General features: G+C 46.6%; 1 protein-coding gene across 1 annotated transcript in view; it reads left to right on the forward strand.

The window, feature by feature from the left end:
• Positions 1-696: 696 nt before the first annotated feature.
• Positions 697-19,379, forward strand: part of LOC121008606 (putative methyltransferase DDB_G0268948) — a 116,480-nt gene continuing 97,797 nt past the window's right edge. The window contains exon 1 of the mRNA XM_040441255.1: positions 697-775. Coding sequence (XP_040297189.1) covers positions 719-775 — 57 coding nt within the window. The 5' untranslated portion in view covers positions 697-718. The remainder of the gene's footprint in view (positions 776-19,379) is intronic.

The following is a 19,379-nucleotide window of genomic DNA, read 5'->3' on the forward strand; positions in this document are numbered from 1 at the left end:
CTCAACAACATTGTCACTTACTTGTTTGGAGAGTTCCTTGGTCTTCCTGGCAGTGTTTGGTTAGTGATGCATCTTGCTTAGGTGTTGCAGCCTCTGGGGCCTTTTTAAAAAAGGTGTGTATATGTAATGACAGATGATGTGACACTTAGATTGCACATCATTTCACTAATGATGTGACTTCTGAAGGTAATTGGTTGCACCAGAGCTTTTTATGGGCGGTGAATATATACGCACATGCCAATTTTTTTTTTCTATTTCTGAACAATTGTTTTATTTATATAGTTTTTTCATTTCACTTCACCAACTTAGACTATTGTGTTCTGATCCATCACATAAAATTCTGATTAAAAAAACATTGAACTTAAGGCTGTAATGTTACAAAATACAAAAAAAAGTCAAGGGGGGTGAATACTTTTGCAAGGCACTGTAAATTAAGGTTATACATAACCGTAAACAAAAAGTGTCATTTTAGTAATCCATCTACTTAACTTTAAAAAAAAGAAACATTCATGCCTTGAAATTACTCTGACAGACAAATGCATGTAGATTAATGTTGATTTTAATTAATACTATTTAATGTTTATTGAAAATAAAGGAAAAAATTGTTTTTTTTATTCATTTGATAGATTCTTTAATTAAAACTGCGACAGCGAAAGCACACATCATCATGGCAGTCCAACTGTTCAAGATGGCATTTTCTTCAGTATATCAAAAATATATGATTCCGGTATCCAACGAAGTCATTAATATTCTTTTGTCCTATGTGAAAGCAAAAGTAAGTAGATATGTTATTGAGTGACTGTTCCAATACTATTCATATGTACATTAGACCTGTCATCTTTAGGCATGTCTGTTTAAAGGGCAAATCTATTTACTTGACAAAAGTATTCATCAAAAACAATTCTTTAAAAAATCTTTGGCAGCATTATGTACCATTGAAATTTAAATACAAAATACTGTAGCAGTAATCTGAGAGAGATAAAACTCCTAAATAGGAGAGCAGAGTAATCTTAGTTTACAATGTTGCTGAATAGGGAAATGTTATGGGCAAGGTAATCCTTGCACACATCTCCCACATTTGGATTATTGATTTGTCACTGTACATATACCAAAGCAAAAATCACGAAGAAGGCCAAAAAAAAATCCTGCACAATGTAATAAATGAATATGCGGATGTACATTGCTACATTTAAAAAAGAAAAATGATGCACTAACACAATAGACAAACATTATATATGAACTGTCAGCAGACACATTCCAGCCAATCAGCAGCAGACCCTCCCTCCAACCTCCTGGACAGCATCCATTTTAGATTCATTCAGAAGCTGCATTCTTAGTGAGAGGAGGGACAGTGTAGCTGCTGCTGATTTAATAGGGAAATCGATAGCTAGGCTAGTGTATTCAGTGTCCACTACAGTCCTGAAAGACTCATCTGATCTCTGCTGTAAGGACAGCACCCCAAAAAGCCCTTTTTAGGTCTAGAACATCAGTCTGCTTTTTTTTTTTTTCCTGTGTAATCTAATTGCAGTTGCCTGCCTGCCAGCGTGTGTGTCAGGCTCACAGCGTATACTGTGCCCACTTGCCCAGTGCCACCACTCATAACTGGTGTCACAGTAGCTTGCATTAAAAAAAAAACAAAAACTTTTTTGACGGTAATATAATAGCAGTAAGTTGACGGCACGTGCGTGTGTTTCATGCCCTGCAAGTGCACAGTGTCACCAGCGCAACTCATATCTGGTGTCACATTCGATTTCATTTAAATAAAAACAACAATTTTGGCTGTGAATAAATAGCAGTCAGTTGCACACATGTGTTTGTGTGTTTAAGGCCCAGCTGCAAGCGCATAGTGTCACTTCAGCGTAACTCATATTTGGTGTCACATTCGATTCCATTTAAATAAAAACAACAATTTTGACTGTGAATAAATAGCAGTCAGTTGCACACACGTGTTTGTGTGTTTAAGGCCTAGCTGCAAGTCCATAGTGTCACTTCAGCGCCATTTATATCTGGTGTCACATTCGATTCCATTTAAATAAAAACAACAATTTTGGCTGTGAATAAATAGCAGTCAGTTGCACACACGTGTTTGTGTGTTTAAGGCCCAGCTGCAAGTGCATAGTGTCACCTGCGCAACTCATATCTGGTGTCACAGTAGCTTGCACGCATAGTACAACTTAACGAATCTAAAAAAAATGACCGGCAGGCCACCCTACAGGGGCCGTCGTGGTCGTGGTGCTGTGATTCCCTTCGGCCCTAGAATAATGCCCAGTGTTTTCAGAGTCCACGTACCCTGAACTCGAAAAGTTCTGAGGACATAGTTGACTGGCTAACACAGGACACCCAATCTTCTACAGCTTCCGCTCGGAACCTTGACGCACCATCCTCCTCCAGCTCAGCTTCGAGAACCTCTCAAGTTACCACTATCCCGCCTGCCGCCACCACCAACACTAGCACCACAGCCGCTTCACTTGATCTGTCAGAGGAGTTATTTACACATCAGTTGGAAGAAATGAGTGATGCGCAACCATTATTGCCAGAGGATGTAGATAACAGGGATATGTCTCAGTCAGGCAGCATTACACACATGGACGTACGGTGTGATGATGATGATGTACCCGCTGCTGCTTCCTTTGCTGAGTTGTCAGATACAAGTGAAGCGGTTGATGATGACGATGTGTCCGTGGATGTCACGTGGGTGCCCGCTCGAAGAGAAGAAGAACAGGGGGAAAGTTCTGATGGGGAGACAGAGAGGAGGAGGAGACGAGTTGGAAGCAGAGGGAGGTCATCGCAAGGAGCTAGTGGCACAGTCAGACAGCATGCATCGGCACCCGGTGTCAGCCAGACAGCACGCCAATCAACGCATGCTGTTGCCACCACCAGAATGCCGTCATTGCAGAGCTCAGCAGTGTGGCATTTTTTTTGTGTGTCTGCCTCTGACAACAGCGATGCCATTTGCAACCTGTGCCAAAAGAAACTGAGTCGCGGGAAGTCCAACACCCACCTAGGTACAACTGCTTTGCGAAGGCACATGATCGCACATCACAAACACCTATGGGATCAACACATGATGAGTACAAGCAGCACACAAACTCAAAGCCGCCATCCTCCTCCTTGTCCAGCATCTTCAGCCACGTCAACCACTGCTGTCCTCCTTGCCCCCTCTCAACCATCCGCCACTCCGTCTCTTGCCTTGAGCAGTTCCATCTCACCTGCCCACAGTCAGGTGTCTGTCAAGGACATGTTTGACATGTTTGTCACAAAGTCGCCCCCTTGCCCGGCGTCTGACAGCTGGTTTGTCTGAACTCTTAGCCCTCCAGCTTTTACCAAACCAGCTGGTGGAGTCTGAGGCGTTCCAAAAATTTGTAGCTATTGGGACACCGCAGTGGAAGGTACCCGGCCGAAATGTCTTTGCACAAAAGGCAATCCCCAACCTGTACTCGATTGTGCAAAAGGAAGTAATGGCATGTCTGGCACACAGTGTTGGGGCAAGGGTCCATCTGACCACTGATGCCTGGTCTGCAAAGCACGGTCAGGGCAGGTATATCACCTACACTGCGCATTGGGTAAATCTGCTGACGGCTGCCAAGCATGGAATGCGTGGCTCTGCAGAGGAGTTGGTGACACCGCCACGACTTGCAGGCAGGCCTGCTGCCAGCTCCTCTACTCCTCCAACTCCATCCTCTTCCATAACCTCCTCGGCTGAGTCCTCTTCTGCTGCTGCATCTTGCTCCACATCAACGGCACTCCCCCAGCTCCCCAGGGGCTATTTACACCGTCTTGGGGTTGACTTGCCTGAAAGCAGAGAGTCACACCGGACCAGCACTCCTGTCCGCCCTGAACGCACAGGTGGATCAGTGGCTGACTCCGCACCAACTGGAGATCGGCAAAGTGGTGTGTGACAACGGAAGCAATTTGTTGGCGGCATTGAATTTGGGCAAGTTGACACATGTGCCGTGCATGGCACATGTGTTGAATCTGATCGTACAACGCTTTGTGCATAAGTACCCAGGCTTACAGGACGTCCTGAAGCAGGCCAGGAAGGTGTGTGGCCATTTCAGGCGTTCCTACATGGCCATGGTCCGAAACAACATGCCAGTGAGGCGCTTGATTTGCGAAAGCCCGACACGTTGGAATTCAACACTCCTAATGTTCGACCGCCTGCTCCAAGAAAAAGCCGTCAACGAGTATTTGTATGACCGGGGTGCTAGGACAGCCTCTGCGGAGCTGGGAATTTTTTTGCCACGTTACTGGACTCTCATGCGCAATGCCTGTAGGCTCATGCGTCCTTTTGAGGAGGTGACAAACCTAGTCAGTCGCACTGAAGGCACCATCAGCGACATCATCCCATTTGTTTTCTTCCTGGAGCGTGCCCTGCGAAGAGTGCTGGATCAGGCTGTAGATGAGCGTGAAGAGGAAGAGTTGTGGTCACCATCACCACCAGAAACAGCCTTGTCATAATCGCTTGCCGGACCTGCGGCAACGCTGCAAGAGGAGTATGAGGAAGAGGAGTCAGAGGAGGAATGTGGCTTTGAGGAGGAGGAGGAAGACCAACCACAAAAGGCATCCCAGGGTGCTCGTTGTCACCTATCTAGTACCCGTGTTGTTGTACGTGACTGGGGGGAAGAACATACCTTCGGTGAGATCACTGAGGACGAGGAACGGGACATGAGTAACTCGGCATCCAACCTTGTGCAAATGGGGTCTTTCATGCTGTCGTGCCTGTTGAGGGACCCTCGTATAAAAAGGCTGAAGGAGAACGACCTGTACTGGGTGGCCACGCTACTAGACCCCCGGTATAAGCAGAAAGTGCCTGAAATGTTACCGAATTACCGCAAGTCGGAAAGGATGCAGCAGTTCCAAAATAAATTTAAAAGTATGCTTTACACAGCGTATAAGGGTGATGTCACAGCACAACGGGAATCTAACAGGGGAAGAGGTGAAAGTAATCCTCCTCCTCCCACGACCACGCCGGCAAGGACAGGACGCTTTACAGACGTGTTGTTGATGGAGGACATGCGGAGCATTTTAAGTCCTACGCATCGCCACAGCCCTTCGGGGTCCACCCTCAGATAACGACTTGACCGACAGGTAGCAGACTACCTCGCCTTAACTGCAGATATCGACACTCTGAGGAGCGATGAACCCCTTGACTACTGGGTGTGCAGGCTTGACCTGTGGCCTGAGCTATCCCAATTTGCGATAGAACTTCTGGCCTGCCCCGCTTCAAGTGTCCTGTCAGAAAGGACCTTCAGTGCAGCAGGAGGTATTGTCACTAAGAAGAGAAGTCGCCTAGGTCAAAAAAGTCTAGATTACCTCACCTTTATTAAGATGAATGTGGGATGGATCCCGAAGGGACTGACAGTGGGCGATACATTCGACTAAAAAAGGCCTGATGAGATCTGCCTTGGGCTAAAAATGGTCCACACGCTGCTGTATTTTATCTTTGAATGCCGGATGACTTGCGTGACTTATCCGCCACCAACTAGGGTTCAAGCCACAATGTTTTAGGGCACTTTTTGCCTGGGAAACAAACATCAATTTTTCTGCGGCTGCTGCAACAATACCAAATTTTTCAGGCATGTGTATATGCCTAATTTTTCTGGCCTCTGGTGCTGCACTGTGGCTTCAAAAACCAAACAAAAAAAAAGGCACATACATGTGTCAATTCCTCTTTGTGATCATTACCTTGTTGTGGTGAAGGGGCTTGCGTATCACATTGAGGCGACCACCTCTATGAGTGTGTTGGCAATGGCAATGTTGGCACACCCCAGATGATAAGGTCGTTGCTTCATTGTGAATAGACCAAAAGCAATCGGATGGATAATTTTGCATAGAAAAAACATTCATTTTCTTTGTGATCATTAAAGCCTACTAGGCCAACAATGGGCCCACACGACCATAGGCTTTGAAAAACCCCCATCGCCTGCAATCTCCCAAACGTGCGCACGAGCACAGTCATAACTACACCAAGATTGACGCATAGAGGTATAAAATTGATGTCTTGAGTGTGTCAACTATTGACAACTCTTTGTGGTTGTCTAAAATCTATTCCATACACGTCCCCTGATAGGGGACGTAACAGGGATTAAACTGATAAGAATAGTACTACTTAATACACCACTCATATCTGGTGGCACATTAGATTGCACGCGCAGTGCCCCAAATTTGAAGTAGGAGGACCGATCAAACATCTTTTTCCATCTCCCGGTTCCTAAAATCGATTCCACATACACGTCCCCTAATAGGGGACGTAAAAGGGATTAAACTGATAAGAATAGTACTACTTAACACTAGAGATGTTGCGAACATAAAATTTTCCATTCGCGAACGTGAATTTCTGCAAATGTTCGCGAACAGGCGAACCGTCATAGACTTCAATAGGCAGGCGAATTTTAAAACCCACAGGGACTCTTTCTAGCCACAGTAGTGATGGAAAAGTTGTTTCAAGGGGACTAACACCTGGACTGTGGCATGCCGGAGGGGGATCCATGGCAAAACTCCCATGGAAAATTACATAGTTGACGCAGAGTTGAATTTTAATCCATAAAGGGCATAAATCACCTAACAATCCCAAAATTTTTTGAACAACGTGGTTTAAAACATCCAGTGTGTGTATACGATCAGGTATGATGTTGTATCGGCCCGCTTCACAGACATTGACAGACCAAACTCCCCTTTTAATGCACCGCAAACAACCGCAAACAGTCCATTTGCCCAACCGCGATCTTCCCATTTGCACAAGGTTGGATACCAAGCTAGCCATGTCCCGTTGATGTCATTGAAGGTTTCTTCCTCCACCCAGCCACGTACAACACCAAGGGTCCCCGAAAGGTGAATTGAATTGATTTTTCGAACGGGGATGTGGTTAAAAAAACGCTGGCTCACTCCCCTTTGTTTGAATCCACGCCACGGTCACTGCGTCTGCGCCGTGCAATTTACTGTCACACCCGATATGAGTGGTATTTTCTGTAGTACTATTCCCATCAGTTTAATCCCTGTATGGTCCCCAATCTGGGATCCATTTATTAAATAGATTTTTCGAACGGGGAGATGGTTAAAAAAACGCTGGCTCCCTCCCCTTTGTTTGAATCCACGCCACGGTCACTGCGTCTGCGCCGTGCTATTTACTCTCACACCCGATATGAGTGGTATTTTCTGTAGTTCTCTCTTCTCATCAGTTTATTGTATTAATTTTATTGGTGGCCAGTGTGCGGCCCCCCTCCCTCCCTCTATTGTATTATTTTCATTGGTGGCCATTGTGCGGCCCTCCCTCCCTCTATTGTATTATTTTCATTGGTGGCACAGTGTGCGGCCCCCACCCCCCCGGCCCCCCCTCCCTCCCTCTATTGTATTATTTTCATTGGTGGCACAGTGTGCGGCCTCCCCTCTCCCCCCCCCCCGGATCATTGGTGGCAGCGGAGAGTTCCGATCGGAGTCCCAGTTTAATCGCTGGGGCTCCGATCGGTAACCATGGCAACCAGGATGCTACTGCAGTCCTGGTTGCCATGGTTACGTAGCAATATTAGAAGCATCATACTTACCTGGTGCGCTGTCTGTGACCGGCTGGGTGCTCCTCCTACTGGTAAATGACAGGTCTGTGCGGCGCATTGCTTAATGATCTGTCACTTACCAGTAGGAGGAGCACCCGGCCGGTCACAGACAGCGCAGCAGGTAAGTATGATGCTTCTAATATTGCTAAGTAACCATGGCAACCAGGACTGCAGTAGCGTCCTGGTTGTCATGGTTACCGATCGGAGCCCCAGCGATTAAACTGGGACTCCGATCAGAACTCTCCGCTGCCACCAATGATCGGGGGAGAGGGGAGGCCACACACTCTGCCACCAATGAAAATAATACAATAGAGGGAGGGGGAGCCGGGGGGGGCCGCACACTGTGCCACCAATGAAAATAATACAATAGAGGGAGGGAGGGGGGTGCGGGGGGGCCGCACACTGTGCCACCAATGAAAATAATACAATAGAGGGAGGGAGGGGGGCCAGGGGGCCGCACTGGCCACCAATGAAATTAAAACTGGGGAGGGAGGGGGGTCTGCCCCCTGCTGCCTGGCAGCCCCTGATCTCTTATAGGGGGCTATGATATGCACAATTAACCCCTCAGGTAGTATATTCTAACTAGAAGCGTCCCCATCACTATGGGAACGCCTCTGTGTTAGAATATACTGTCGGATATGAGTTTTCACAAAGTGAAAACTCAGCTCTGAAAAAGCTTTTATGCAGACGGATCTTCGGATCCGTCTGTATGAAAGTAACCTACGGCCACGGATCACGGACGCGGATGCCAATCTTGTGTGCATCCGTGTTCTTTCACGGACCCATTGACTTGAATGGGTCCGTGAACCGTTGTCCGTCAAAAAAATAGGACAGGTCCTATTTTTTTGACGGACAGGAAACACGAATCACGGATGTGGCTGCAAAACGGGGAATTTTCCGATTTTTCCACGGAAAAAATTTTTAGGCCGGGTACCTTCGACTGCCTTCACAGTGACAGACCAAACTCTGATACACCAAACTCAATTGATTTTAGGAACTGGGAGATGGAAAAAACAGCTTGGTCGGTCCTCTTACTCCCAAATTGGGGCACTGCGCGTGCACGGAGCAATGTGCTGTGACACCCTATATGCGTGGTGTCTTAAAGAGGACCTTTCACGGATTCTTACCCTATGAACTAAGTATACAGACATGTGGAGCGGCGCCCGGGGATCTCTCTGCACTTACTATTATCCCCGGGCGCCGCTCCGTTCTCCTGCTATGTCCTCCGGTATCTCCGTTCCCTAAGTTATGGTAGGCGGAGTCTGCCCTAGCGCTGGCCAATCGCATTGCAGAGCTCACAGCCTGGGAGAAAATAACCTCCCAGGCTGTGAGCTCTGCGCTGCGATTGGCCAGCGCTAGGGCAGACTCCGCCTACCATAACTTAGGGACTGGTATCTCCGCCTACTATAACTTAGTGAGCGGAGATACCGGAGGGCATAGCGGGAGAACGGAGCGGCGCCCGGGGATAATAGTAAGTGCAGTGAGATCCCCGGGCGCCGCTCTAAATATCTGTATAGTTAGTTCATAGGGTAAGAATCGGTGAAAGGTCCTCTTTAACTAGTACTATTCCTATCAGTTTAATCCCTGTTACGTCCCCTATCCGGGGACGTGTGTCGAATTGATTAACCATTGTCGAATTAACGAACCATTACGACATCCTGCAATAATTTAGTTCTGAGCTTTGTACTTGCTTTTGTATTGGAATTGATGGGGATTTTTTAAATTGTCTGCATTATTTCTAATAAACTATTAAGAGACTTTATTATGATTTTTTTATTTTATGTATTAAAAACCCACCCATACAACTTAATTTTTAATTTTTTATATGTTTTTTCTATGAAAAATTATCCAGCCGATCGCTTTTGGTCTGATCATAATGAAGCAACGGCCTTATCATCTGGGGTGTGGCAACATTGCGGGTACAACATCATCATCATCATCATCATCACACTGTACGTCCATGTGTGTAATGCTGCCTGACTGAGACATATCCCTTTTATTTCCATCCTCTGGCAATAATGGTTGCGCATCACTAATTTCATCCAAGTGATGTGTAAATAACTCCTCTGTGGGATCAAGTGAAGCGGCTGTGGTGGTGGTGGTGGTGGCGGCGGCGGGCGGAAGAGTGGTAACTTGTGAGCAGGTGACCAAAGCTGAGCTGGAGGAGGATGGTGCGTCAAGTTTCTTAGCGGAAGCTGTTGAAGATTGGGTGTCCTGTGTAAGCCAGTCGACTATTTTCTCCGAATTTTTTGGGTTCAGGGTACGTGGCCTCTGAACACTGTGCATTTTTCCAGGGCCAGTGGAAATCACAGCCCCACGACCACGACGGCCTGCCTCTGCCTGCCATTTTTTAAGTGTTACTATGCGTGCAAGGTACTGTGCCACCCTATATAAGTGGTGGGCAGTGGGCACAGAACAGTCTGTGTGGGCCTGACACACACTGGCTTGCAACTGTGATTATATCACAGAAAAAGATTAAATAGAATTTTTTTTTATCTGCGAGGTATTTGTGAGTGAGTGACACCCTGTAACGGTATGAGTGGAGGCCTAGCCACTAGCCAGTGGCCACAATACAGTCTCTGTGGGCCTGACACACACTGACTTGCAACTGTGATTATATCACAGCAAAAGATTAAATATAATTTTTTTTATCTGAAAGGTATTTGAGTGAGTGACACCCTGTAACGGTATGAGTGGAGGCCTAGCCAGTGGCCACAATACAGTCTGTGTGGGCCTGACACACACTGGCTTGCAACTGTGATTAGATCACAGAAAAAGATTAAATAGAATTTTTTTTTATCTGCGAGGTATTTTCTGTCACACCCTGTATGAATGGTGTGCACATAGTACTGTCTGTGACTGAGCCTGCAGCCTCTCACACACGGGCAGGCAACTGCAATATATATATAAAAAATAAATTAAAAAAAGCAGACTGATGTACCAGCCCTGAAAAGGGCTTTTTGGGGTGCTGTCAGGACGCTGTCAGGACGCTGTCCTTACAGCAGATGAGTCTGTGGACACAGAACACTGCCCTAGCTAACACTTTCCCTATTGAATCAGCATCAGCAGCAGCACTGTCCCTCCTCTCACTGAGAATGCAGCTTCCGAATGAATCTAAAATGGATGCTGTCCAGGAGGTGGGAGGGTCTGCTGCTGATTGGCTGGAATGTGTCTGCTGACTGTGAGGTACAGGGTCAAAGTTTACTCAATGATGATGTATAGGGGGCGGACCGAACATCGCATATGTTCGCCCGCCGCGCCGAACGCGGACAAGCTATGTTCGCCGGGAACTATTCGCCGGCGAACTATTCGGGACATCTCTACTTAACACACCACTCATATCTGGTGGCACATTAGATTGCACGCGCAGTGCGCAAAATTTGAAGTAGGAGGACCGACCAAGCATCTTTTTCCATCTCCCGGTTCCTAAAATCTATTCCATATACACGTCCCCTGATAGGGGACGTAACAGGGATTAAACTGATAAGAAAAGTACTACTTAACACGCCACTCATATCTGGTGGCACATTAGATTGCATCCGCAGTGCCCCAAATTTGAAGTAGGAGGACCGACCAAGCATCTTTTTCCATCTCCCGGTTCCTAAAATTGATTCCACATACACGTCCCCTGATAGGGGACGTAACAGGGATTAAACTGATAAGAATAGTAGTGTTCCAGCAATATTGACCCTCTTAAAACTTAACTTTTACTTAATTATCCTCATAAAATAATACCACCACGTGCGTGGTTCACCAGTGAATATTTGTGAAACAAAATGATAATCAGAAGATAATAATCAATACTTATACAGGGTAGCCAACCATTGATATGGTGAGGATGGTTGGTGTACACAGGGCAGTACTGGGGAGTATTGGAGTGTCTATCCTATCCCTGCACTCACCCTTTATAAAGCCTCATCCCAGGGACGTCCCCTGGTGGTGGAGACTCCCTGTCCTCGAACCTGGACTGGCTGCCCTACGTACACCCTCCTCTCAGTGACCGATATTCCGGTACCCCGTATAAAAGACGGGTATAACCTGTGTCACAGGTTGATTCTCACCTGTATTGACAACAGCCCATGTAGATGGAAAGACAGAAAAACATATGGTGTACAGGTGTAGGTCTCACCTATGGCACCATAAGCAAGCCCCTCAGAGTGATCAGATTGAGCACATCCTTCACATGCTATAAAAAACAAGAGAAGGTAAGTCTCTCGTTAATTCCAAGGGGTGCCTGGGATTTGAACCAGTGGATCCACACACACTCCTTCTGCAGAATTTTACGATCCCAGTCACCACCCCTTGGCGATGGGGGGATGATTTCCAGGATCGAAAACTTCAGACAATTGGGGTTACCACCATGGACTTCGTTAACATGTGACGCAACCGAAGTGATATTCTTTTTGACCACGTCGTTCACATGTTCGCATATCCGCCGCCTAACTTCTCTAATAGTTTTTCCTATATAGTCAATAGGACATGGACATTGGCATATGTACACCACCCCTTTGCTCCTGCAATTATAGAAGTCTCTAATTTTAAAGGTCTGTCCGGTTACCGAACATGTAATCACTTTAGCTGTAGAAATGAATGCGCATGCCTTACACGAGCCACATCTATACATACTGCAGGGTTTGCGGTCAAGCCACGCCCCCACTGCACCTGGTGTTGTGTAGTGGCTTTGGACCAAACAGTCTTTAAGGCTCCTCCCCCCGTCTGTATGTGACGCTGGGTTGCGCAGTAAGCACATCCCTGAGGGAGAGACTTACGCCTGATAGGGGACGTAACAGGGATTAAACTGATAAGAATAGAACTACTTAACACACCACTCATATCTGGTGGCACATTAGATTGCACGCGCAGTGCCCCAAATTTGAAGTAGGAGGACCGACCAAGCATCTTTTTCCATCTCCCGGTTCCTAAAATCGATTCCACATACACGTCCCCTGATAGGGGACGTAACAGGGATTAAACTGATAGGAATAGTACTACTTAACACACCTTATAATAATAATAATACTAGTGAACGTAACAGGGATTAAACTGATAGGAATAGTACTACTTAACACACCTTATAATAATAATAATACTAGTGAACGTAACAGGGATTAAACTGATAGGAATAGTACTACTTAACACACAGTACTGTGTTACTTTATGTTGTATTGCTAGAATTGCTCGAATTAACGAATATAGCACTATATTCTCAATCTTCGTTATATTCTAGCAATACAACCATTAGGAACGCAGTCAGATCTAAGTTGTAATCGCAATGCGATTAATATTACCTGTATTAATCGCATTGCGATTACAACTTAGATCTGAGTTCCTAATGGTTGTATAGCTAGTGCTAGAATTGACGAATATAGCACTATATTCTCAATCTTCGTTATATTCTAGCAATACAACCATTAGGAACTCAGATCTAAGTTGTAATCGCATTGCGAATTTAACTTACCACACTCTGCGTCAACTACGTAATTTTCCATGGGTGTTTTGCCATGGATCCCCCTCCGGCATGCCACAGTCCAGGTGTTAGTCCCCTTGAAACAACTTTTCCATCACTATTGTGGCCAGAAAGAGTCCCTGTGGATTTTAAAATTCGCCTGTCTATTGAAGTCTATGGCGGTTCGCCCGTTCACGAACATTTGCGGAAATTCGTGTTCGCCGTTCTCGAACGGAAAATTTTATGTTCGCGACATCTCTAGTTGACAATAGTGTGAATGACTTCCTAAAAGAAGTACAATATACTGTATATGGCAGAGGTTGATAAAGGGTTATTAGACTTATTTTCTATTTTTTGTTTTTGTTAGTTTTGCAAAAATGTATTTTGTCTATAATATTTTACTATTCCTGGGTATGTATATAATAATTTATTTTTCTCAGTGGAGTATCACCACCCAAATCTCAACTGGAACCTCCAGGTAGTGGGCTGTAATACATTGAATTCAAGGATAGTATGAATTAAAGATGTCAAACACAATAGGTAAGTCAACAATAATGCAATTTTACCTAATAATATGTCAAATAAGCAGCATAAGATAACAACATAAAATAAGAAGAATCAGTAATTACATTGTTGTTCTGGAGAAGTTCAAAAAGAGTTCTTTGATCTCAAAATGTCTGTTCCGATCTCCCCATCCAGTTTTTTTCGACCCCCCCCCCCCCCCTACAGATCCCCATGTTTTACTATGTATCACAACCAGTTCTCAAACATGACTACCCTGTCTTGCTTAGTATGCAAGTAAACATTAGTCTTAGAGCTCATGCACACCACCATTGTGTGGCCGTTCTGTGCATTGGGGACTGCAAATTGCAAAATGCACGGGCAACGTCCGTCCGGCGCCCGGGATGGATCGAGATTCGAGACCCATTCAACTTGAATGGGTCCGTGATCCTTCCGCACCGCAAAAAATGCTCTCTTTTTTTGCAGTACGGTGGCAAGTACAGAAACACCACGGAAGCACTCCGTAGTGCTTCCGTGGGACTCCGTGCCTACATTCCGCACCGCAGCTCAGAATTGCGGACCCATTTAAGTGAATGGGTCCGCATCCGTGATGCGGGGAGCACACGGCCGGTGCCCGCATATTGTGGACCCGCTGTTTGCGGTCCGCAGTACGGCCACGGCCGGGCATGAGGCCTTAAGAGCAAGCATGAGAGACAGGGATGTTTGCCAAGAAGCGTGCACCATGAAAGTCAGCACACACATCCTGGTTTCTGTTTGAAACTAATTGGACATTAATTACAGTCTTGTAAACATTAAACTCATCTTTACTTACATTGAAGAATCTACTCCCAACAGGAATAATTCGCTACATGATCGCATGCTAGAACACCTGTCTGGCTCTTTCTATTTCTGGCTACACTACCTAAGGCCACTTTCAGACTGTAGTAATTTGTCAGCATTTTGCATCAGTATTTGGCAGCAAAACTAGGAGTGGGATCAAAACATGAAAAAGGTACAAATTACAGATGAGGGAAGTTCTTTAAGTTTGTTTTGTGTCTGATTTGTCAAACCGTTTGATTTGATTCGGGTCACTCCACTCTTCTATTTCTTTTATTTATTTATTTTTTCACACTTTTGCTCCCCCTTCCTTTATTCTCTTGAACGCAATGACAGCAATAGCAAATAATGTCAGATTGAGACTGACATATACAGCTATGGGTAAATGCATGGTTGATGCAGTGGCATACTGCCAATATAGGCAGACCACACCATTGCTATGGGCCCACGGCACAGGGAGGCCCGGAGAGCATGGAAGGCCCCGCCCCCATGTATATTCTGCACAGACAGTTTATTCATAGTTAAGGCATTGAGGCGGCCCGTGGCCCGCCCACTTGTGGTTCACACGACCGTTCCCTGTCTGACCTCTCCATGATCTGGGCTGCGGGCTCCTGCTGCATTTCACACTGGCCAATCAGCATTTAGCAGCGCAAAGATTCTGCTGCTGATTGGCCAGTGTATCGCTGGGAGGCATTAGGAGCAGGCGCCTCTCAAGCACACACAGAGGCGTGCACCCGGAATAGCATTCTTTGCACTCACGTCTGCTTCAAGTCATCAGCTCTGCTCTTCCTGTGGCACTTTCATATAGCAGAACTTCAGGTCGCTGCTGCTGCACAGTCACCAGCATTTCTGCAGTTCTCACACACTTACACACTTCACTCTCTCAAATCTCTCTCTGCGCACGCGTGGTGTTCCATTTTCATGGTGACGAGCATTTCCGGGTAAACAAGGCAGCATGGAGGAGCCCAGGGATGACGATTACATGGTGTTCGCTGGGTCCTCAGAGCAGGACGTGATGTGCAGTAAGATTTTCTGGAACTCGGTCACCCTGCAGCCACCGCTGGAGTCCGTGGACGTGGAGCAGAGGCTGAGCAGAGCCAGGACGGGAGGTGGGATGGGCAAGTGGTGGGTAGTGGGCATGGTTACGGGGCCCAATTCATATTCTTGCTATAGGGCCCAGTAATTTCTACGTACGCCCCTGGTTGATGGTGTTCACAAAAACAGGCAGATTTAACATGCCTTCATTCCAAAATTCTGACTTCAAAAAGTCACAAAATTGGGTTTTTGCAACCTTTTGCACTTGCTTGATTGCATTCTTACACCCCTAATTCCAGTTTTGGAACATGAGTGAAAAAATGAGTGTTGTTAACTCACTTAGATCACTCCAAATTTATCAATGAGACTTTTTTAATAAGTCACACAAATTTGCATCCAGTAGGAGGGTGGAGTAGTAAAACTGGAGTAGTTTTTTCTACAAAAAAGTGTTAGGTTTAAGGATAAGACAAATTTATTAAACAACATGCAACCTTTGATAAATGTGGCATAAAGAAACCAACAAAGACTCAAGCAAAGCTGACTTCAAATATTCCCCTTATGATGGATTTCCCTCCATCGACATAGCATTTGGCTGGACAAGACAGTACAACGAGAGAAAAGTGGGCTTTTTCTGGCCACTTACATTCCAACCTGTCTGCCCAGAAGTCCATGGGGTCAGGGAACAGTGTATGTGCCAGGGAAGGGACCATTTTAAACCATTTAAAAAATAGGCAACTGTCATACAGCAGAATTACATTACCACATTACCAGAACCACAAGACAATTTTTACAGACAGCTGGCTTGAGCTATTAATTAATGATTGCTGAATTCGATTTAGGTGAAGGTGGAGAAGTGCACCATATTTGGAGAACGACAAGACACATTTTATGGACAGCTGGCCAGTGGAAGTAAATGCCTACTGATTTAAATTTTGCTTAAAGAGGACCTTTCACCGATTCTTACCCTATGAACTAACTATACAGACATGTGGAGCGGCGCCCGGGGATCTCACTGCACTTACTATTATCCCCGGGCGCCGCTCCGTTCTCCTGCTATGCCCTCCGGTATCTCCGCTCACTAAGTTATAGTAGGCGGAGATACCAGTCCCTAAGTTATGGTAGGCGGAGTCTGCCCTAGCGCTGGCCAATGGCAGCGCAGAGCTCACAGCCTGGGAGGTTATTTTCTCCCAGGCTGTGAGCTCTGCAATGCGATTGGCCAGCGCTAGGGCAGACTCCGCCTACCATAACTTAGGGAACAGAGATACCGGAGGACATAGCAGGAGAACGGAGCGGCGCCCGGGGATAATAGTAAGTGCAGAGAGATCCCCGGGGGCGCCGCTTCACATGTATGCATACTTAGTTCATAGGGTAAAAATCGTTGAAAGGTCCTCTTTAAGGTGCGGAGCTGCACCACAGTAGCCACGACTTAGTGGTATGGCAACAACAGCACCGCCAGCAATTTGGCTGAGAGAAAGTTCCGCTGCTCACAAGCTAATTTCTGGTCACCAATAGAGTTGAGCGAACACCTGGATGTTCGGGTTCGACGAGTTCGGCCGAACTTTCGAAAAATGTTCGGGTTCGGGATCCGAACTCGACCCGAACTTCATCCCGAACCCGAACCCCATAGAAGTCAATGGGGACCCGAACTTTTGGGCACTAAAAAGGCTGTAAAACACACCCGGAAAGGGCTAGAGGGCTGCAAAAGGCAGCAAAATGTAGTTAAATCCCCTGCAAACAAATGTAGATAGGGAAATGATGAGTTAACATAAAATAAATAAAAATTAAACAATATTAATTGGAGTGAGGTCCCATAGCACAGAATCAGGCTTCAAGTCACCCACCAATGGAGAAGGTCACTTACTATTATTTTGACCACAGCACCCAGACAAAGGAGAGAGGTCCCACAGCAGAGAACCAGGCATCATATCACCCACCACAGGAGTAGGCCACCATTTAGTTACTTTGACCCCTACACCCAGACGGAGGAGAGAGGTTACACAGCAGAGAATCAGGCATTTAGATCACCCACCACAGGAGTAGGCCACCATTGAATCAGACCCCGGCAACCATGTCAGATGGCACAACCATCAGCTTCATATCAATCAGCACAGGAGAAGGCGACTTTGAAAGACTTTGACCCCTACACCCAGACGGAGGAGAGAGGTTTCACAGCAGAGAATCAGGCATTTAGATCACCCACCACAGGAGTAGGCCCCCATTGAATCAGACCCTGGCAACCATGTCAGATGGCACAACCATCAGCTTTATATCAATCAGCACAGGAGAAGGCGACTTTGAAAGACTTTGACCCCTACACCCAGATGGAGGAGAGAGGTTTCACAGCAGAGAATCAGGCATCATATCAACCACCACAGGAGAAGCCACCATTTAGTTACTTTGACCCCTGCACCCAGGAAGAGGAGAGAGGCACCACAGCACATATTCTGGCATCATATCAGCCACCACAGGAGAAGCCACCATTGAGTTACTTTGACCCCCGCACCCAGGAAGAGGAGAGAGGCACCACAGCACATATTCTGGCATCATATCAGCCACCACAGGAGAAGCCACCATTGAGTTACTTTGACCCCCGCACCCAGGAAGAGGAGAGAGGCACCACAGCACATATTCTGGCATCATATCAGCCACCACAGGAGAAGCCACCATTGAGTTACTTTGACCCCCGCACCCAGGAAGAGGAGAGAGGCACCACAGCACATATTCTGGCATCATATCAGCCACCACAGGAGAAGCCACCATTTAGTTACTTTGACCCCTTCACCCAAACAGAGGAGAGAGGTTCCACATCAGAGAATCAGGCATCATATCAACCACCACAGGAGTAGGCCACCATTTAGTTACTTTGACCCCTACACCCAGACGGAGGAGAGAGGTTACACAGCAGAGAATCAGGCATTTAGATCACCCACCACAGGAGTAGGCCACCATTGAATCAGACCCCGGCAACCATGTCAGATGGCACAAGCATAAGCTTTATATCAATCAGCACAGGAGAAGGCGACTTTGACAGACTTTGACCCCTACACCCGGACGGAGGAGAGAGGTTTCAAAGCAGAGAATCAGGCATTTAGATCACCCACCACAGGAGTAGGCCCCAATTTAATGGGACCCCGGCAACCATGTCAGATGGCACAACCATCAGCTTCATATCAATCAGCACAGGAGAAGGCGACTTTGAAAGACTTTGACCCCTACACCCAGACGGAGGAGAGAGGTTTCACAGCAGAGAATCAGGCATTTAGATCACCCACCACAGGAGTAGGCCCCCATTGAATCAGACCCTGGCAACCATGTCAGATGGCACAACCATCAGCTTTATATCAATCAGCACAGGAGAAGGCGACTTTGAAAGACTTTGACCCCTACACCCAGATGGAGGAGAGAGGTTTCACAGCAGAGAATCAGGCATCATATCAACCACCACAGGAGAAGCCACCATTTAGTTACTTTGTCCCCTGCACCCAGGAAGAGGAGAGAGGCACCACAGCACATATTCTGGCATCATATCAGCCACCACAGGAGAAGCCACCATTGAGTTACTTTGACCCCCGCACCCAGGAAGAGGAGAGAGGCACCACAGCACATATTCTGGCATCATATCAGCCACCACAGGAGAAGCCACCATTGAGTTACTTTGACCCCCGCACCCAGGAAGAGGAGAGAGGCACCACAGCACATATTCTGGCATCATATCAGCCACCACAGGAGAAGCCACCATTGAGTTACTTTGACCCCCGCACCCAGGAAGAGGAGAGAGGCACCACAGCACATATTCTGGCATCATATCAGCCACCACAGGAGAAGCCACCATTTAGTTACTTTGACCCCTTCACCCAAACAGAGGAGAGAGGTTCCACATCAGAGAATCAGGCATCATATCAACCACCACAGGAGTAGGCCACAATTTAGTTTATTTGACCCCTGCACCCAGGAAGAGGAGAGAGGCCCCACAGCACATATTCTGGCATCATATCACACACCACAGGAGA

The sequence above is a fragment of the Bufo bufo genome, chromosome 7, assembly GCF_905171765.1.
Source record: "Bufo bufo chromosome 7, aBufBuf1.1, whole genome shotgun sequence".
In the NCBI taxonomy this organism is placed as follows: domain Eukaryota; kingdom Metazoa; phylum Chordata; class Amphibia; order Anura; family Bufonidae; genus Bufo; species Bufo bufo.